General features: G+C 36.6%; 1 protein-coding gene across 4 annotated transcripts in view; it reads left to right on the top strand.

The window, feature by feature from the left end:
• The window catches only part of LOC149538201 (CBS domain-containing protein CBSCBSPB3-like), a 95645-nt gene extending 73760 nt beyond the window's left edge, over positions 1-21885 (top strand). For all 4 annotated transcript variants that reach the window (XM_089799591.1, XM_089799589.1, XM_089799590.1 and 1 more), the window contains exons 10-14: positions 3045-3142; positions 3275-3405; positions 3517-3602; positions 3732-3821; positions 20881-21885. In XM_089799591.1, coding sequence (XP_089655717.1) covers positions 3045-3142; positions 3275-3405; positions 3517-3602; positions 3732-3821; positions 20881-21063 — 588 coding nt within the window. In that variant the 3' untranslated portion in view covers positions 21064-21885. The remainder of the gene's footprint in view (positions 1-3044; positions 3143-3274; positions 3406-3516; positions 3603-3731; positions 3822-20880) is intronic.
• The last annotated feature ends 460 nt before the right edge of the window (positions 21886-22345 follow it).

The raw sequence follows: 22345 nt of genomic DNA, 5'->3' as shown, positions 1-22345 counted from the left end.
AAAGGAAGTATCCAATCTGATGAAGGTTGTTTCATTTATGAATGAATCCAAGGTTGACCAAATAGAAGACCAATTGGCTCAAACGTTCAAGGATTATATTGCAGCCAGGAAACTATATGAAGAAGAATCAAAGAAGAGATGTTTTGGAGAGAAAGGTTGAGGAGCTGGAAAACGAAATAAAAACTTTGAAGAATCAGTCAAAAGTTTTGACATAGGTGGAGAATAAAGAAGTGCAAACTGAGCAAGATGATTAGACTTTGATGCATCAGACATGAATAAAGATGTCAGCTTGGATGCCCTGAGGGGTATATTTTTGCATAGGTTGAATGTTTTAAAAGGTATTTCTCAACATATTCATAATACTTTCATTTCCATGCAAGGAGCAGAACATCAAAGCTCAAATGCTTTATTTTTGTTGACCCCTTTGTTCAATCAATGGGGACCCTATACCCAATTCTTTGAGAAGTTGATTATGATGATGAACAATAATACCAAATTGCCTAACCAAATTGTTGTCACCAAGAAAATGCTGGTCAAAGCAAAAGAGTTATCTGCTTGTTTCACTGGTAAGCTATAGATTGTACAAAGCAACTTGAAGCTTTTTGTTGATGGTAGTAAAGGGTTCATTCCTCCCATTGTGGATGCTGAAGGGAATTAAAAGAATTGGCAGGAATGGGCTACCTCTTTTGACCAGATTTTGAGCAATGAAAAGGTTATTTCATTTTTTGAAGGAGCTGATATATCTACCTTCTATGAAGTTCTAGATGCATTGTATAATAATAAAACCGAGGTTGATATGAATAAGTTTGTTGCTGATTCAAGGGCCATTACTCATGCTAGGTGGAACAAGGGTTTGAGTGATTTGGATGCAATCAGAGATGTCACCTGGCTGATTGAGACAGACATTACTGTTTTGGAAGCTGTAGGGGGAATAGAGGCTTTGCCATCTGGGGATAGATAGAAAACAGTTCTGGTATGAGTCATGTGGAGCCAATAGAGGGAGGACAGTTCATTTGAATAGAGTATCATACTTTTGTGTTTCACCTGCAATGGCTACACCTACTCTACAAACAAAAGACTGATCCTGAAGAATCTGGGCTGCCACCATTCTCCTTTTTCTATTTGCAAAGTTTTGATGTTGACACTTTGTCTTCTTTGTAACAAATATTTTGTACCCAATTGAAAAGTGATTGTCATTCTCCCATGTCTGAAGCTTGTTGCAATCCTTCTCTATCAAAGGATTACCAAGACTGGGATGAAGGGTCCAAATTTTCATCTTGATGAATGTTATTCCATTTTGGTTGGTCAATATACTGTATTAAGAATTGATATCATGTTTGTACTGAAGTGATAGGTTAATGAAAGCAAGAATATTGCCCTAAGTTTTAATTAGTACTGTTTTGAATTTTGATCATATATATTGATGTACTACTTTCAAAGATGGTAATACAAAAAGCATTGCAAGGATTTCCATTATTGTGAATTTTGTCTCCCTCTTGATATTTTGTGACATTTTGTGTGTTTATGAGCAAAGAGCATGAATCACAGTTGCAATTTATTTCAAGTTGTATGTCCTATTTTACTTTGCTTTTGATCTAATGGATCAAGTAAATGCACAGTATAATCTGATAGAGTTTTTAAGAATATTAGGAGAGGATTTTCCTAAGAATTAGATTCATAGTAATTTATTGATTTTCATTTGCAAAGTAAATGAATAGATCTGAAAGAAGTGGTATATGATCAAGTTTAGAATATCCCAGTGGATAGGGCACTGGTTATGATGTAAATTGTTGAACTGTTATTGATTATTCTCACAGTCTAAAATCAATTAAATCATATTTGTCTCATGTTATATATGTAGATCTGAAATGTCAACCCACACTATGCTTATGGATAGATGACTACAGTATAATTAGCTCTTATATTGTTTGTTATCTCACATAAGTGCAGAAGTCTTAAAGGGTTGTTATCAGCTTCGTTAAGGGTTAGAGAGGGGTGTTGTTATGGAGAAATTTGACCTAATCCTTGGTGTACCCGCCCGAATCCTGCAGAGTTCAAAGTGTAGGAAGCTGAGTGGCTTTGTGAGTTGGTCCTTATTCCTGTTCAAATGTGCTGACCATGGGAATTAGCTATTTCCTAGGAATATTTTGCAAAGTATAAGGTATTTTAAAATCTGTCCAATCAGAAAGCAACAGGGAAGCTGGAGAGTTCGTAAATTTGAAACATAGAAAAAAGCTGGTAAATTTTCTTTAGGAATTGGAAAGCCCTTGACATGGGAAGATTGACTTCAGTTGTCTGTTTAAACTTTATTTTGACTGAGATTTCACTACAGACGATTTTCACCATCTTGCATAGTTATAGGTGTTTAAATAATTTGATTCATCAGGGAGCTGAAAAGTTCATAGGTTGCAACATTCAAAATAGTTGGTAAATTTTCTATAGGAATTGGAAAGCCCTCTGGATTAACTGGACAAATTTAGCAAGTTCAATAAAATGGATCAGGGCAAATTTGAATCTAAACTGGCCAGGTTTGGCAACTATAGAGTCACAAACACCATTGCAAAATAACAGCAACATGTACCATCTTGGAGATACAACATAGGACTATGAACGTAGATGCTCATACGGCTTTGTCTGTTATTATATTGCACATTGAGGTCTGGAATGCCTTTTCAGGGGGTGGTTGTGGATGAAGAACTGCTTTAGTCAACTCCTTCAGAGTTGTCCCTATGTACTTATGTTATAGTTATATTTATGTGTATAATGCATAATAACATTGGCTACAATGATATTATTTTCTTAGGCAATTCCATGTTATTCGATGATGTTTTTGTGAGATGCTGTCTTGCTATTTTGCATTGAATTCTTAACCACTTATGTTACAAATAGTTTCATTGGAGGTTGTTTCTGAACCATGGTGTATTCATTATGGTTCTGCTTGATGCGCAGATGTTTTAAAAGGATTTGTTATGCTTGAGGTTTGACCTCAATAAGGTTTTTCATGGTTATAAGATTCATAAGGGTCTAATGTGTATTATCTGCAGGTTGGAGGTGCAAATGATGCGGGAAGCACAATGCTGCAGAAGTTTTTGGATTCAACCCTTTCACTAGAGCCACGAGAGGATGAGGAGGATAGTCGCAGGTATGCTTATATTAAAATATTATACTTATGATGTTTGCATAAAGAGGTTGAGTTCATCACCTTTATACCTGGATCTCATTACTTGTCATGCATTTTAAGATTCACGAGATAATCTTTTATGTTGGTGCACAGTGATATCTCCTCAAGGATGCCAAATGATGTCTTTGAAACTGGAAAAGTAGGATACCCCTTTTTAGGTCTTGGAAATTCCTTTTCTTTTAAGTTACATGATTTGAAGGGACGGGTTCATCGCTTTAATTGTGGTATGTATCAGGCTACATTGCTTTCTTTTTTTAAGAGATGCGCTGGAAATTTAGAATGTAAATCATTTTGTAAATGCTACAAATCAAAGATTCATGCTATTTTGGGTATAGGTACTGAGAGCTTGTCAGAACTGGCATCTGCCATTGTTCAACGAATAGGAGATGACCTTGATCAAAGTCAGCCCACTCAGATTCTGGTATGCATGCTATATATATATAGTTTAAGTAATATGCTTGGTATTGATGAATAATAGTTACTTAAAAATGAATACCACATGTTTCCAGTTAAATTGCATTAATGCCTTCTTCCTTTTATCTGATGGCAGTATGAAGATGAAGAAGGCGATAAAGTCCTCCTCTCAACAGATAGTGACCTTTCTGATGCTGTAAACCATGCCAGGCTTGCAGGGTGGAAGGTATTTTGCAAGCTTTTCATTCTATATATTATCATTTTGTTTTTCTAGGAGGTATTATATCATTTGTAGTCACACTAGGTGTGTAAAGTGGAAATATCAACCAAGTTCCACAGATACAGAACTGTGTTAATCACATAGAATAGTTCAATCGATATACAAGAAGTAAAACCTCACAGATATCATTCACACCATAGTAACAATAGGCAAGGAAATGATTTCTTTATTGATACCAAAAACTAATGTGCATTACAATACCAATGTTCTAGACATTTATAGAAGGGTCGGTTAGTTGGAAACCAACCAATGCATTTCCTTACCACCTAACCACCCAACCCGGCTAGCTTTAACAAGTACCAACATAATAGTTACTTTATTCCGACTACAAGGTGCTTATGAGCTATATCTTGTAGTTTTAAGGGATGTGATGCTAGTCTACTAAGCTGTGGTCATCCCCCAATTAGGATTTGGCTACAATTTATCAGTGTTCTATAATGGGAATTTTATGGTTGAAAAATTTGAGACAATATCTTGAACAACAAAGAAACAAATATCCCCTTACACATGACGATGGATGTCAGTATAAATGTAGCTGTCTTGAAAATATTTAAGGGCAAAATTCTCTCTTGTGGAGAAAGTGACTGGTTTATAAATATCACAAAGGTGTAACAGTAATTTTGATCATATTGATGAATTTGCATATTATACAACTTGTGGTAAAGGCGATGGCTTGCAGACAGTATTTAAGTTGTGGTCGGAGTATTGAGAAACCATTGTGCTACACAGTTTGTGTTTTTTCAATTATACAATCATTGTAATGTTTTGAGGGTAGGCTAGTAAAGAACTGAAGTTGATGGCATATGTGTGAACATTTAATCCTTTTCAACTTTTGCATAGAAATGACAACTGTGTCATGATATTGGTATAGGGTCCGACTGCTAAATATGAGATTGTATATATGCAAAAGGACTGATGCAACTGCAGCTCACGAGGTAAGAGATGGAAGCTAGCAGATATAAATGACAAAGCATCCAACTACACACTATTATATTTCTGCCTCAAGTCACATAGCAGCACAGAAGCATTGCTATTTAACTTTAGAGCTGTAGTTTGACCCCTATTTGCTTGTTCCCTTTACTGGTAATGTGCTTTTCTTAACAGAGAAAACGTCTCAAACTTAGGAGGATTGAGAAGAGTTTCCTCGCTGTTTCCCAGAAGCATACTCTGAAACCTAGAAACTTCCTATTGCAGTTCCCTTGACATGTTATAAATTACATGTTTTCTACTCTTGTAGTAATCATTGGTAAAGAGTAAAGATTTAAAGCATAACACTTAAATGTAATTGTCTAATTTTGTATGAAATTCCATGTGCTTTTTTGAACTTTTCTTATGAACTCCAAAGTGTAGCACTACCAAGATGTGAAAATAATCAATATTAACAAGGCTTAAGATGTATAAATGAACAGAAGTTACAGCAATTGATTGAATGGGAAATAGAGGTACTTCTTGGTAGTATCTTAGTCTAATAAACCTATATGCTCTAGATCAAATCTAACACTAAAATCCTGAAATAATGTACATATGCATGCATGCATGCATGGTTGGATGCATGGATGTGTCTCTGCTTCTTTTAAATATTGCAAACATTTGAATGATCTTGCATGATCTAGAAAAAATGGCATCTTTTCCACAATACTGTGGTGTAGCTAAATATTCTGGTGATAGGTTGCATTAAAAAAAAGTGACATTCACAATGCTTTTGCCTTAAGCAAAAGATTGAATAAATTGGAAAGAAACATTCACACACATGTTGAACTGTATTGTGAAAACATCCGAAATGCTCAAATGCCTGAAGTACTGAAATTATCCAAACTTGGAAGTGCACATGCAACCTCTTTATAAAGCTGCTTAAAAAAATTCAAAGGGGTTTTGACCTCCAAACTTGAGAAAACTAATTGGGCTTTGTCCATTGATCTTTAGAACCTAGGAGTTTTTGTCTCCTATTGTTGAATGAAAGTGCTCAACAATGCCAATTCAGAGTTAGAGTTTGGGAATTTGCATGCCAAGGGGTGCATTTATAGGATTTATTGAGGGTTTGGAGATTTACATGGTTTGTAAAGTTCAGAAAACTAATTGTGTTTTGTCTTTGATCTCTAAAGCCCAAGAGTTTTTGTCTCCAATAATTGTATGTAAGTGCTCAACATGCCAATTTAGGGTAAGAGTGTAGGAACTTGAACGCTTGTGTGGTTTCATAACACACGCCCCATTTTGAGTCCAAATTGGAGACCCCTCTTTAGGGCGAGAGATCCCATTCTCTAGAACAAGACACCCAGTCGAACGCCTCTATAAATAATGCTCTACCTTTGAATCTAGTTCAGTCTAGGATGTCCAGTTGGTTGAATCCGAGCAATGCTAGTTGGTCAGAAGGGCAAAATTTTCCTATGTCAGTCCAAAAGTACGCACATGCGTACCTTGTGCACATGCGCACCCTTCAAAGGTGCACAATGTCTGCCTCCAATGCTTAAACCCGAAAGTGCGCGCATGCACACCTTCGGAGGTTCGCACCCTCTAGCTTCCACGTCTATAAAAGAGGGATAACCCCCTCTTAACACTCACTTGTTTGCATTGTTGACTCCAAAGCCTGCACATTTGCAGCTTCACACCCCTGTAGCGTCCACATATCCACATCGGTGGTCCACAAACCTTCAAAGGTAAATGCCCAGTGCACACAAGCGGACTTGTGCATGTGCACACCCTTACATGATGTGTGATTATGCAAAAGGAACAAGTGCATGCGCATGTTTGCTCATGCATCAGAGTTTGCATGTTGCACACATTCACATGTGCGCTGAGCGCAACATGCACAATTCACTAAATAAGTGCACTTTCCAAAAATTTGACAAGGATGCCAGATGTGCGCAATCCGCACCTTATTTTAGGCATTGTAGGACTTTTTGTTAAGTTTCCTTCATTTTGGTTAGTTTTTGCCAGTCAGGTTGTGTCTGTAAGAGCGTCTTGGGTTTCATCATTAGTCATATACTGACATTTGTCTTTTGGTGCAAATAAATGACATCATCTGCATCTTCTATGGCCACAAAGATTGCACCCAAACTAGTAGCTTTCAAATATCAGGGAGCACCAAAGAAGTCCAGATTCGGGGATAAATACTCAGAGATCTGAGATACCGAGTTAGGGCACATCGATTGGAGTGCATATCTACTATTGTGCAACAAACCCAAGGAACAATTATCGATGGTGTTAGCATTGATCAGGAGCGGGCTAGTGAATGTGGCTTTTCATCTGCTATCTGTTTAGTCATTTGAACTGATAATGAGTCTAGCACAGCATTGCATACTAGCAGAGAAAGTGGTCAAAAGTATAACAGGAGAAATTGTGCTAGACACAAGGCCGTGAAACATTAAGAAGGTCTTCCATCTACCAAGGTGGATAAATATTTGCAGATCACTTATGACATGGCAGATCGATGGTATAGGGAGAATGAGATGAAAGCGAGAGAGCTGGTACAAGGGAAGTACCTCATCAATAGGTCACCATTGAACCAGAGAGGTGGGAAAGTCGACATGACCCAAGGATACATGATTTACGACATTGGCTACTCTATAGTCCTTTTGAGTAGAGCCATGGTCCTCGTGGCAGTGAGTCACCTAGAAACTTGGATGGTAAATTTCATAGAAACTATCAGGATACAAGAGATGCCAATTGATTGGGCTACGATCCTTAGTGACAACTTGGATGAGCAACTCATCTTAGTAAAGAATGAACCATAATTCTACATGACCTCCTATGTTGTGTACCTCCTAGCCGCAAGCCCAACGGATTATCCTGATTTACTTGAGAGAGGGAGTATGTAGGATGCAAATGCATGGCCATACATAGTCTACCACCAACTTGTGAAGAAGAAGCTTCCTTTGAAAAGCCCCAAATATAGATTGCTTAATGATGGATTTATCTTTGTTGTCATTCATTTGTCGAAGGGGACTATGCTAAGAGAATGTTAGTGGAAGCGGCAACTTGGATATCACAAATAGGAGCTTATTTCATTTAGTTAAACACATTCTCCGATATCCGGGTAGCTGGTACCCTTTTGTGCCCAAAGAAGCTCCCTTGTTATCCATCAAACAAATTGTTACTATTGGAGATAGTAAGGCAACTGGCCTTCACTTATGACAAGGTGCGAAAACAACATAAGAAGACATGGGTCTGGACGATCACCATTGGAGCCTTCGAGGTCAAACAAAAATAAGACATAGCCACTGTCGACTCTGAATGGGATCAATACCCCTTAGAGGATTATTCATCACCTCACCCCTACTTCAACAATATTGGGATGGTACAACATCTTGTAGGGAAAAAGAATGTACTTGACATGACAATTGAAGATCATTGGATGAATTGTGTAGATGACTATGTTGTTCGGATTAGGGACTATTGCAAGATGAGTCTGTAGCTCACAGAAAAGGTACTTAATTTGGAGAGATCCCTCAAGGTGTGGAACAAGGATACTCTCGATGTGATGGGCCCATTATATAATAGGGATAAGATCTATGAACGGTCCATTATGAACGTTGAAATTGATCGAGAGGAGAATGATGATAGTCATCATAGGGTCCGACATATTAGAACATTAACTAGGGAGTGGGTTAGGAAGCCTTTATGCTTGGATCCAGTTCCCCAAGCTTTGACTTTGCAATCCACAACCCAACCAAGGAAGGGTAAAGGAACGAAAGTTACAGTTCCTACGTATTCCGCAAAGTTGCCCATAAGACCAAAGACAATACATCAACACAAGTGGGAGGTGGAGTACTTGCAAACTGAGAGGGTAAAGAGCAAAAGAGAAAGAGGGTTACTTGAGAGAGCCCAACAAGAATATATTCAACCAGAACTAGCCGAGCAAGAAGAGGCTCAACCTGAGCAAGAAGAAGCTCTGGCAGAAGAAGCCCCAATAGCCCAAGTAGAGGCCACCCCGTCATTACCAAAGAGAGCTTGAACCGAGATGTCGGTGGTAGGCGAGAAGAGGAGGAAGTTAAAGAAGGAGAGTACTTTGTCCCTTCAGGTTCTAGAGACTGTACCTTAGGCTCAAGATGAGGAAGAGGAAAAGGAAATTGAGTATATCCCACTCAACAGGAGAACCTGCTTAGGAAGAGCTATGGAAGAAGGGGGAATAGTTTAACTCAGACACCTCCTTCCATCCTAGAACAACCAATTCAGATAGAAGCCTCGGATCAGGAATAAGAAAGATGGATACCAGAGATGGGAGGAGAAGGGATTGATGTCTTTGACATTTCAAACTTCGACTTCATGCTCGTTGGCGCATAAATGGCGGGGGAAAAGATATGGGATACCCCTTTGAATGAGTCACTAGGAGAAGATTGGCAACAGTTTCCTCCCTTACCTAAAGAGCCACTTGTTAAACCTCCCCCATCATCAGAAGACCTGTTGATGTGTGTTTTATGACTCACCAAACAGTAGAGCAAAATACCAAAATATCTTATCCTCTCTTGAGTAAAGTCTTGTGTATGCTAAGATTGCTAGAAGATCATACAATGACTTCAAGGTTCCTTTAATGCCAAGTCTTGACTATGGATAAGATCGGTGGTTGATGTGATTTGTTGATGATCACAAGGGGCCTTACGTGTTTTTTTAGATTCATTTCAAGCCATACTAGATGTGGGAGCTATCTTAAGGTTTTGCAATGAAGTACTTTTTGTAGTTTTTACAAAATATGCATAAATTCAATAAGATAGGGTTTAGGAATTCTATTCTAATCCTAAGGGTAGTGATAACAACAAATAGTACTCTAGTGGACAAATTCCTCAATGTACCGAATTCTGCTTCGCCAAGTTATACTACAACTACGCGTGAATTGGTGCAATCTTCAAGGGTTATGCCAAAGATTTTCATATCACCGCATACACCATCATAAAGAACAATGTATACGAATGATAGAAGTTAAGCATATGCATAGGCTAACTTTGCACGATGAGTTAGAATCACTAAAATGTCAAAAGTATGAACCAAAGGAATTCATCAATACACCATCATATTCTTCATTATAATCACCACACATTAACTAGGCTAAACTTAATCTAATTGAAGAAATTTAAGAGAACAAGCAAGCACTAAGACACATCAAGTATTCACCAAACTCCAATGAAAACTTTATTATCTTAGTAGCTCATAGCAACAATCTCATAAAAGTCTCCCTTTACAAATGAGAAATGAGGCCTTTATACAGGTCCTTGATTACAATAGGTGGCCCAGATGATCACAATAACCGATGGCCAAGATTGTGCCACATCAGCCCTAATTAGGGTTAGGGCAAAGGAAAGGAATCTACATTAATGCAACAAGGAATCCACTACTGTAGTGGGTAATAAATGCCCACTATGCATGCTCTTTTAGGAAGGAGTGGGGTGCAATAAATATCCACCATGCATGTCCATTACTCAATAAATGCTTAGTCTTCCTTAAATAAATTATTCTTGATTTCATTCTTTGAATGCATAGAAGTTTGACTTGGAGACCTCAGTTCTTCATCAAAGATAATTGGATGCCATGAAATGATGATGGGGGCCATGTAAGCTCGAGTCTTTCCCAACTGCATCATTTTAACTAAGATCCAACTTTGACCACTTCCATGAAGGAGGAATTTCCAACACTTCGCCATTTGTGCTTCTATGAAGGACAAATCTCCAACACGTAGCCATTTTTGCTTCCATGTAGGATTTTTGAGTGATCTTGGATTTTGTCCACGATGGAAGAATTCCGCGACAACCATTTTTCCTATTATTTTCATGCCTTTCTACTTTTGGATATTTCATGGGTGATTCTAGACTAAACCATTTTTTCTTTATTGACTGTCGTGCTTGCTCATTCTTTTGGATATAGACACATGTACCCTTTTGGCTCTTTATCAACCATAGCTCACTTGTTGCAGAAATAGACTTGCCAAAAATAGACATTCTAAAAATACTAAGTTGTCTCAAAGTCAAAATAAGGCCAATCTGAGAGGCAGTGAAATTTACTAAAAATAGACTTACTAAATTAGACTCTCTAAAAATAGTAAGTTGTCCCAAAGTCAAAATAAGGCCAATCTGAGAGGCAGTGAAATTTACTAAAAATAGATTTTGTAAAAATAGTAAGTCAAGACATTCAATTCTCAAACAAGCAAATAATTTCCATTCTCAGAGCCACATGGACAACAATTTCCACATCTGGCCAATTTTACCAATTCTCATTTGAAAGAGGGAACTTTAGAAGATTGAGCCCAATACTACCAAGAACTAAAGCCAAAAGGACAAGACCAAGAGACAAAAGGGGGCCCCGCATTTGCAATGGGGCGATGGTGTGAAAAGCCCACAACAAGACCTTCCATTTGTACCTCCTCAATAAGAACAAGAAGTAGTTGCTATACCTCCTCCAGTAATAGAGGCAGAAAGCCAGACCATAAAGGAAAGTGAACATGTCCAGTTACACATAGATTAACGATCAAAAGAAGGACAAATTGTCGAGGAAGAAGAACATGTTCCTGTCAGAGTAGAGACTAGGTCCCTAACACAGGCAGAAATAGAAGCTCAATCAGTAGTCCTCTAATGACAAGAGAAGACTCCATATCAAAATGATAAAGGGAAAGGACTAGCCTTAGAACCTACGTCATCCGCTCAGTACATGTCCCCCATGGGAATTACTTTAACGTGGTTAAAAAGGGAGATCTTAACTTGATAAAGAAGACATATGGAGTTCATCGAAGACGAGTGTATGACGGAATTGATAAAAGTGGTCAAGATGCCAGAACCTGCTAAGGGTGATGATGCTAAGATGTTGTCTTTTATCATGAAGAACCAAAATGAGGATCTCTTGGCACACATTACCATTTCACCTCACTATGCTGATATAGAAGAAGTGTCCCAAAAAGACTATCAGATGAAGGAAATAGTGCTTGGAAAGCGCACAGTTGATACAACATAGGTTCTGATCACCACATGCCTCAAGCAAGTGTTTTCACACTTGGATCAGGGTGAGTCAGAAAGTTTGGTTTTAAGAAAGCATAATGAATTGCTAAGGGGATACATAAATGTAGTAGGTCTGATTGACCCTAATCATCCAGCGGTTACTCTAGGGGCCGCTCAAGAAAAGAAAGCGCGAGGACAAGTTGCGGAGCAAACGATGAATGAGTTCATACCTATTAGTCTATGTAATTCAGTCTATAAAGTGTTCTCAAAAGTTCTTATTTTGAGATTGTTTTCTTTCCCATTTACACTCATTTCCCCCGAGCAAAATGGTTTTGTCCTTGGACGTCAAATATTGGGTTCCATTATAAAAGTTCATGAGGTTATTCATTCAACTTCTTTATCTAAAATAAAAGAATTCTTGTTGAAATTGGATCTCTCTAAGGTCCATGATCATGTGGATTGGGACTTCTTTTTCAAAATTCATAAATCTTTTAGGTTCAACAATCAGTTTATTCAACTTGTTAATCAGCTGAGTACTACTTCTTCAGCTGCAGTTATAGTCAATGGCTCTTCTTCCAGCTTCTTTAAGCCTACTAGGGGTTTCAGAGAGGGAGAACCTATCTCATCGGTCCTCTTTTCTTTAATGGCAGAATATCCAGGTCATGTATGAAGATTTGCGTTATCTTCTGGCTTGATTAAGGATTTTAAACCTTCCTTTGAGGATTTGGTTTGCTTGAATGATAAGTTCATTGATGACATACTAATAATGGGACAAGCTTCAATTAAGGAAGTTAAAGTGCGTAAAGATTTATTGGAAACCTACACCTTTATCGGGCCAACCAACTAATTGGGAAAAGAGATCTTTATTCTCTATCAATACTCCTATTGAAAGATAGGGTAAAAGTTATAGGATCTTGGAATGTTAGATAGGGAATTTTACGACTTCATGCCTAGGATTTCCACTTGACTTAAAACCCTCTAATTTGTTTTGGTCTTCCTTGGTTGATAGGTTTAAGAGAAAATTGGATGGTTGGAGAGGTTTGCTTTTGAGTTTGTTGGAAAAATTCAATTGATTAAGTCTTCTCTACAAAGATTACTAATGTATTCTCTTAGCTTGTTCAAAATCTTGGGGAAGCATAAAGAAGAAATTGAAAGAGTCTAGAAAACTTTCCTTTGGATTGGTGTGGAAAACTAGAAAAGACTGGCTTTGGTTTCGTTGGATTTGGTTTGTAGGCCAAAAAATGAGGGGTTGGGTTGAAGACCATAAAAACTATGAACTCAGTTTTATTGGAAAAGTAAATATGGCAGATTTATGGATATAGTAAGGTCTGGAATTGTAAAATGCATACTAAGTACTTAAAGGACTTCCCTTTTTTATCAAATTTTCCTGAGACTAATAAAAGTATATTCCGGTCGTCATTCTAGAAGGGAATCTGGCAAGCTAAGGAAATTGCTAACTTAAAGCTAGAAGGAAAGTTAGAAATGGTATTACTATATATTTCTAGAATGATTGCTGACTTTTGGATAAACCCCTATCTTCAGTGGTTCTATCTAAATCGATTATAGAGACATGTCAATAGTCTTATGGGTTCAAAGGAAAGGATTATTGGAGAGATGGTTTGTGTGTAAAAATGGGGGAAGTAATTCCTGAATTGAAAGATATTCAACTTAGTCTCAATGTAGTGTTCATTAGGGTTGGATTTAAGCATTCTTTGATTTGGGATGATAAACCTTCTAGTTCTTTCTCAGTCTCATCGACGATTGAAGCTCTTCTCTACAACCAAGCCCCTTCCCGTATTTGGGTGTCAGCCTAGAATACAAATCTCATTCCAAAAATTAACATATTCTAGTGGTTGACGTTGCAAGAAAGGATGCTGACCTTGCTTAATCTTAGTAAAAGAGATATATTTTTACCTAACGGATGTTTTTTAATGTGCAGATCAGGTTGAATTGATGAATAAGGTTGAATTGATGAATCATATTTTTATCTCTTGCTTATATGCTTGGAATATGTGGGTGAATAATTTTAAGAAGTGGAACTTGTGCTAGACAATGCAAGAAAATATTAGGGATATGTAGCAAATGTGGAAATAGTTTAAATGAAACATTGAAAAAAATATTTGGATGATGGTTTTTCCTCAAATTATTTGGAATCTATGGAAGTAAAGGAACAACAAGGTATTTTGTGATTTGTGCCAACCCTATACTTTGATTGTAGAATGTATTAAACATAGTATCATTGAAAACTACAATGGTATGTTCAAGGATAAAGTGGACTTAGAAGTTGGTGGTAATTCTAGTAGACTGAATGATTTAAAAGAAATGGATAAATGTAGAAGGGAAGATGCTAGATGGGATCCTCCTCCTCTGGGCTAGATAAAACTAAATTTTGATGTAGTTGCAAAGGGAAATCAAGGTTCGACTAGATGTGGGGCCATTTTAAGGGATGATTAGGGAAACATGATAAAAGCCACAATGGTTGCCCTTGGCATACAAACCAATCATTTAGAGGAAACAATAGGCCTCCTACAAGGGTTAAAGTTGGCTAGTAGTCTTCAAGTGAAGGGCATTTGGATAGGCTGGGAGACATGTAATATATTTAATAGTTTATCTAATCATCAGTCAGCTCATGGTCTATTGAACATGTTATTAAGGAAGCAAAAAATATCATAGTTGATTTTTATAAAGTGTATATATCTCATTTATATAGAGAACCAAACACTATTGCTGATTTACTAGTAAATATGGTGGTGAAAAAAGGAGTCATCACATCTTGGAATCACATGGATGAGTTGAACTATGAAGTTAAGTCTGTAATTAATCATGATAAGATAAAAAGAAAAAATACAGTTTATTCAATTATTTCTTATAGAACGAAAGTGTTTTGGGAAATGCAATTTGATCATTTGGGCAAGTGTATGAATTGTAATATTGTGGTAATGAATAATCTACACATTTTATGGGTTATTTTCATCTTCTTTTTTATTGATAAAGTTATTTAGTTGGGTAGAAGATTTGTGAGTTCATCTCTACAACTAAAACATAAATGGGAGGAAAATTGAGAAGAAGGGAGCTTGGTAATTGTGATAAATGGAGGAAGGAGAAGAAAGTTTGGGAAACAATTAAGGAATGGGGATTGGTTCCCTACATGGAGAGGATGAAAAATTGTTATGTCGTAGGCTACAAAAATGGTCCTGAAAGGATGGATTAATGGAGAAGTTAATTTGGGTGGGAGAAAATTACAGCTTAATGTCATCGTAATGGTAGAAATAATGGGTCTCAGTGCCAAAGGTAAGCTCTTCCATTAGAACATTTGGGGTTAAATTGCGATGGCGTTGTAATTTGTGGTCATTTGCATTTTTTTTAATAATTATCCTCAAAGTCATCGCAATACCGACGTTGGCATCAAAATTTCGATGCTCACGTGAGTATAAACAAAAAAAAACAAAACATGATATAAATCATTCACCATTTATTTTGATTGTGGATAATTGTGCGTGAAACAGGGTGGAGAGCTCCAAACGAAGGTCTAGAGCTCTTAACAGTGTCATTCCCTTGTGATTGGTGCATTTCATTTATGTGATCTCTGCATTTTATTTCTGTGCCTTGCTTTATGATTTCATTGTTGTGTATCTCTGGATGTCGTTGTCGTGCCCTTGCTCTGCGATTTGATTTCCATGCCTTTGTGATCTCTGCATTTTGTTGTCGTGCCCTTTCTCAATGATTTCTTTGCCGTGCCCTTGCTCTCTGATTGTTTTGCCATCACATGCCCTTGTGATCTCTATGCCCTTGCTCTATGATTTCGTTGCCGTGTCGTGCCCTTGCTTTGCGATTTCATTGTCGTGCCGTAGGTCTACGATTTTCTTCAAGGGAGCTATGTAAATGTTCATTTCATTTCCTTTTAAACAGGTATCTTTTTGTATTTCCTTCTAAATATGTATATTTAGAGATTTTTTAAGGTGCTCATTACATCTTAGCATAACAAAAGGAAAAGATCCAACTGCATACATTTTACAGAATCTAAATAATAAAATAATAAAGCTCACTCAACCCGTGCTAAGTGACTTACCTCAAGATCCTCCACAAAAATAATGTAGACTAGGAAAAATGGGTAGAGTTTGCAAGAAATTTTACAAAATCATATCATAGAAGATATTTTTAGAAAGAAACTAGCCGTAACCTAGTTAAATGGGTCTAGTTGCTATTTAGCTGGGTTGATTAAAAATTCCTATAGAACTATCATCAAATTAGGTACAATAAAACAAACAGTCCGTTGTTCCCAGTTAGCAGGATCAAATACAATTTTCCGAGGTTATAAAATTGCATATGCAAGGAATTAAAGAATAACTTTAGTAAAGAGTTGAGTGTAAGGAGTTGAAGAAGCAAGTTCTGCTTCTGTGTAAATGCCATAATCGCTAGGCTCATTCTCTTGCAGAAGCGTTTGCCACAATGACATTACCTCCAAACCATGCATAGGATGTTGAAGTGCTTCCCAATCTTGAAACACTCTTATAAGCATTTGATACTTGGGATCATCGCAGGGAGACTGTGGAAATACTTGAAACACTCTTATAAGCATTTGATATTTGGACTGTAAATTCTCAAAGACACTTGCAAGTGATTCCAATGTCATAGTACCTACTGCAACACTTTTTTGGATTCTATTCAGGTGCTCCTATAATATCCTCTATGTTGTCTAGCTGTTGTTTTTGTGGTGTAGTCTCTTTCCAAAGCCGCTCCTTCTGCTTCACTCTCGTGCCTTAAATTTTGATTATCGAACTTCTGAATATCTACCTTTACCTTAACTAAAATTAACTTTACATCGTGTTGTAAATCTAGCATAGGTGTTTGATCATCGATAGCTTTCATTTCAGCATTAAAGTTGTCAAAGATTGGTCAACACCCTCACTTGCAGACCTTTCATGTCAAGCACTTTCTCTATTGTTTAAACACCATGTTCTTTCTTCTGAGCTAATAGTTCTTCAGGTGCAGTTTCTTGTAAAACATTAATTTTGGTGAACAATTGTAAACTCTTAGAAAGTGTATTTTTGTTTTCATCTATGTATGTATGTATATATAATAATGAATAATAATAATGTTTTCATGTATGTAAAAATAATAACTGACATTACCACTGGATCATATAATAATGAACTAATCAATCTAGATAATCAGCAACTAGAACAATTTAATTGGTGTTTCCAATGTCATAGTACGTACCACAACACTTTCCTAGATTCTATCTAGTGGCTCCCATAATATCCTCTATGTTCTCTAGTTATTGTTTCTACTGTGCTGTCTCTTTCTAAAACCGCTCCTTCTCTTTCTTCTAAAGCCACTCCTCTTTTGCTCCCGTGCCTTCAATTTTGATTATCAAACTTCTGAATATCTGCCTCTACCTTATCTAAAATCAACTTCACAGTGTGTTGTAACTCTGGCATAGGTGTATTTTCTTGTAAAACATTTATTTTTTTGAACAACTGTAAACTCTTAGAAAATGTATTGTTGTTTTCATGCATGTATTTATATATGTATGTATGTATGTATATATGTATGTATGTATGTATGTATGAATGTATATTCATATATATATATATATTTATGTATTTATGTATATATATATTTATGTATGTATATATACAGAGAAATCTTGTGGATTGTGGATTATGGATTTAAAAAAAAAAGAGAACACAACATTAATCATTCCCCATTTATTTTGATTGATTGTGGAGAGTTTCACGCGAAAGAGGGTGTAGAGCTCTGAACGAGGGTGGAGAGCTTAGAACGTTGGTGGAGATCAGTGGAGATCTAGAATTTTTCTGTCATTCCCTTGTCATCATTGTTTGGTGACCTTAGGTATTTAGAGATGGTCGATAGGACATTTATGAAAGAAACTGGTGGTATATTGGTTAAAGAAAAGGGTGGGATTTATACAGTAGGGATTAGGCTCTAGTAGTACCCCGTGTAGGGAGAACTAGGGAAAAGCGGGGATTGACATTTGGGAATACCTTATGTAGAAAGGAGTGAGGATTAATCTTTGAAAATACTAAATGTAGCAAGAACAAGGAAGATGGATTTCAAGTGCCATTTGGGGGTAGAAAACAAAATGGTTTGTGCGTTTGGAAATGACAAGGGAGCAAGAGATTAGGGATTAGATTTTTCGCATAGTCAATATTGAGAAGGATTGGAGTTTTGGAATGTTCAATATTGACATTGGACAAGAATGGGGGTGCAAAAGACTTGGTACCGTACTGTTTAAGGGAGGGAAAACCCAAGTGTGTTTGTGGTGTTGAGGTTCAAGGATGTGGGACATTGTTTATAAATGTCAGTAGTGAGAAAACAAACTGGTGATATATTGGAAGTTGAGACTCGTGGATACTTGATACAATGGGGACAGGGGATTAGGGCAACAAATTCACTTGAAAAGCTCATGGAATAGAAGGGAGTAGGGTTGTGGGGGAGAAAGACAAGGCATGTCAATAGAGGAAAGTTGAAAGTTGAAAATTCAAGAAACTTGGAAAGTGTGGACTTGAGGGAAATGGAAGAAAATGGATGCAGCATGTCTAGTCGAAAACTTTAGATGGGCAAGACAAAGTGGGGGTAGGGAATGGGGAACTGAAGAAATTTTATAAGGGTAAGATGAATATTGAAAACTCATAATAGACATAGGATTGAGAAAACAGAGTTGCAGGAATGAAGGAAAGGAACATCAACTCGAGAAATCGCAAAATCTTGCCCGAGGCTGGAAACTGACCCAAAAACTCGCAAAATGAAATTAAGGGCACAGATTTATTTCTGGACTGTTGTGGTGGGAAAGACTTCTTACTCTATTGGCACAAAATAATTGTATTGGCAGGGGTTTAGAGAATTGAGAGGCAAGGAGAAATGATGGTAACATAAAAAAAAATCCTGGAAAATTGCAGAAGCAAATGGATTGAGCAAGCAGAGTTGCAGAGATAGTAAAAGGATGTCAACATGAGAAAGGTCAAGGCTGGAAGATGACCCAGACAGTCTCACAATTAAACTAAATAGAAAGGTAAGAAAAATCCGTAAAATGTAGAAGGCGAAAGGATTGAGCAAGCAGAGTTGCAGAGATGAAGGAAAATCATAACAACATGAGAAAGCTCAAAGCTGGAAGATGATGCAGACAGTCTCACAATTAAACTAAATAGAAAAAGGACATTATAATTTTTGATTGGTTGCTAGGGTGCAATGAGCAGGCGAGTCCTTGGGCACAGAGTAATTGCAATTTGTTTGAGTAACACTTTTGAGTGCATGCCATTAATTCCCAAAGCATTTAAATCTAGGTTGTTGCTGCATTTATGTGTCAACTTTAGTTGAGAGGTAATCTAACCACAAGTAGATAATGGCAATTAAGATATATACAAACTTAGTCTCTGATGAGACATTAAGTTGTGACTGACAGTGTGATTCAATGTACAATGCACAGAATTGATTTATGAATGGTACATGGCTAGATTTTGAAGGGCACACTTGATCTTGATCTTGTCGCAAGGTTTGTCATGTTTGGTAGTGCCCTTTTTTTTTCAAAAAGTTGAAGGTAATATCTGTGAGGTTTCTTTTAAATCTTCCAACTTATTTTGGTTTTCATCTGGTTTTAAATGTGGAGTTTTTTTGCTATTTTTTTCACCTTTTGTTTGGCATGCTCAATGTGGGTTTTTAAACCAATAGAATCATTTTTACAATCGGCAGCTTCTGGATTAGATTGTGTGTATATTTTAGCATCAATGTTTTGGATCACCCTCAGTGATCCATCATCAGGATGCATGAAAGTAAGAGATGCATAATAGAAAAGATAATAGAATCATTGCTTTTTGTGGCATGCCTAGAGAAGTGGTCCAAGTCCCCTATGCATGGATCCAATGCACAAGACATTTTGGGAAATTAATATGTAGCAAATTGTTAAGATGGTCAAGTTCCTTAAAGAAGGACATGTTGTAGAGCATCTTCGACATCTTTTTTTCTGAATTTCCTGCAATGATAATGATATCTGCTTTAGGGGCAACTGATCCAAGAGGGTTTGGCAATTTGATAATCTTCCTGTATGATAAGGCCATTTCACATTGGTTTCTTTTCACCATCAACTTTTGCATCATTAACACTTTAATCAGAATGCATGCTTGCCCCTATCTATGCAAGCTGGCTAAGCAAATAATATGAACTGGTGTAATACAAGCTGTTGCACTTCTGGTAATTTGCCAAGCTGTCTTTGGCACTTGTATAATTATGCAACATAGATATCAATCATATATTAGTTCAAAATTGTGGTAGTAACTTCCTTTAACCTCTCTGATATTTGTACAGAACTTTTTTAGGTCTAGCATGTTATTTTTTGTTTTATATACAATATATAAATCTTCGTAGGATTGTCTCTTAAATTGCGTATAGTCTCCTAATCACTGTGTGCCATGGTGCCTATGCGTCTGCCATTGCTTATTTATGAGTTTATTGAGGCAATAGCATATCCTCATGGTCAGAGTTTGAAATTTTCTTGAAATTACCAATCTGTCCTCAATGAAAGGTGGAACTTATTATTTGGGTTTTATAGATGTACTGTTGTTTGTTCAAGTATGACGGTATATTGATATTCTTTTCCATAAAACTAGACAATAAATTTTTAAAAGACGGTATAATGTAGTGTGGGCTTGAGGAAGAGGACCAACTTTTATTGTTGTAGGCTGGTCGATGATTTTATACTGGTATGCCATTGAATCACACAACAAAATATACATGCGAGATTTCAAAGTATTGAAACAAAGTGATTGAATTAAAATTTTCTACATACGTTAATCTTGTCAATGCTTAAGTAATTCTTTGTGCTGAACTGTGGAACATCTGTCAGTATACACAAATCTAAAGAAAAGCCAAATTCGTAAAGTGCAAGATATTTTTTATTTGTACCACTGAAAATGGAATCCCTTGATATGCATTACCATTCCTTATTCGTATATGTTACCTTTATTTAATTATTAAGTATTTACAGTTACTGATGTTGCACATGACAATATGAAATCATTACCATTGGTTTGTGATTTGTTAATCTTTTTTCAACTACTAAATGCTTACAGGTACTGAGATTGCACATTGACAACATGAAATCACCGGTTAATGAAACTCTTCAGCCTAGGGAACCTGTTGTATTAGATCTTGCAAAGAAAAACCATTCATCTTCAACATACACTGCAGTTGTTACAGGAGCTGTTATAGTAGCAGCGATCAGTCTAACTTTTTATATGAAAAGGTCTTCATAAACATGAAGACAGTTAGAAAAATGGCTAGCTTGCATCACCCCAGGGAATAAAGTTGCTTGATCTTCAGTGGTTTATCAACCGTAAATATTTGTCTAATAAGTTAAAGCAATTAGCTCCCTTGTTTCACTGTTCAAGCAGATGCGGGTTATCAGAGTTCTGTTATTGGAGAATTACCTATCAGAAATTCTTCAGTTTTAGGATATAAAAGGATGACTCAGTTTTTTTAGTAATCTCAATTACAGGGAAGTATCTATTATCTATGCCTCACTTTGCAGTGCTGTATGATATCATTGCATAAAATATTCTGGATATCAATGGTCATCTGTTACCAAAAGGATACCGTAATTTCTGATTTGTTGATATACTCTGGATATCTTTATAATGGGAGTCACTGGAGTCAAAAGTAGACTCTGGTTGTAAAGCAAACAACAAGGAAGTGACACCTAAGAAGAGAGAATCGGAACTGATCATTTCAAAGTGCTGCTTAAGGAATGTTTTTGTTACAGCTGTGTATATGGAAACAAAGACACGTTCAATTTTTTAGTAAGTAGTAGGCGAGTTGTAAAATTTCAGGAGCCTCTAGAGAGCAAATGACGATGTGGTGGATAAATGTTGGGATTACAAACAGGGTGGCCACATTTTGAAAAATTTGCATCTGGAACTTCACACAACTTTGTTGTTGTGTACCGAATTTTTGATCCACAATATGTAAAATTATTTTTAGCGTATATGTTCCACTTGAAAATTTGTTGACATTTATTTGTTAAAAATTCAATTGGTTGAAAGAAACTCTTCTTTCAGATCTGCTTTTTTACATGAAAATTGGCAATTCTCTTTGTTATCTGTCTTTTGAGAGCAAAGCTCTTTTGCTTTGGTGATTGGTAAGTGATTATTTATCTAGGAAATGGTCAAGATATGCTGTATCATATTTAACTGAGAGGGTATCAGCAGTGAAAAGAGAAAGCTCGTAAAGTTCTAATTTTTCAGTCATGCTTGGCTTTTATTTGCAGTCATGGATATTTTTTTATTTTTCTAGAAAGTGTGATATCACAGGAGGCGCAAGCACCAAAGTTCCTGTCTTTAGTGTTGTAGGGTTTGGGGTAAGATTTGAGTCAAGATGCACATTTAAGTGTGAACTTGAAGTGGAATAACACATGTTATAGAGAACTTTTAACTCGTGAAGATAAACTTTTATGTATGTATAGTTTGTTAAAATATAGGATTATACTATTAGTTGGAATGGCCCTTAGACATCCTGAGATTTGGCAAACATCTAGTATGC

The sequence above is a fragment of the Cupressus sempervirens genome, chromosome 9 (genome assembly GCF_028749045.1).
Source record: "Cupressus sempervirens isolate cs-2001-9-10 chromosome 9, ASM2874904v1, whole genome shotgun sequence".
In the NCBI taxonomy this organism is placed as follows: domain Eukaryota; kingdom Viridiplantae; phylum Streptophyta; class Pinopsida; order Cupressales; family Cupressaceae; genus Cupressus; species Cupressus sempervirens.
The sequence above is the reverse complement of the archived record's forward strand: the minus strand, read 5'-3'. Positions and strand labels throughout refer to the sequence as shown.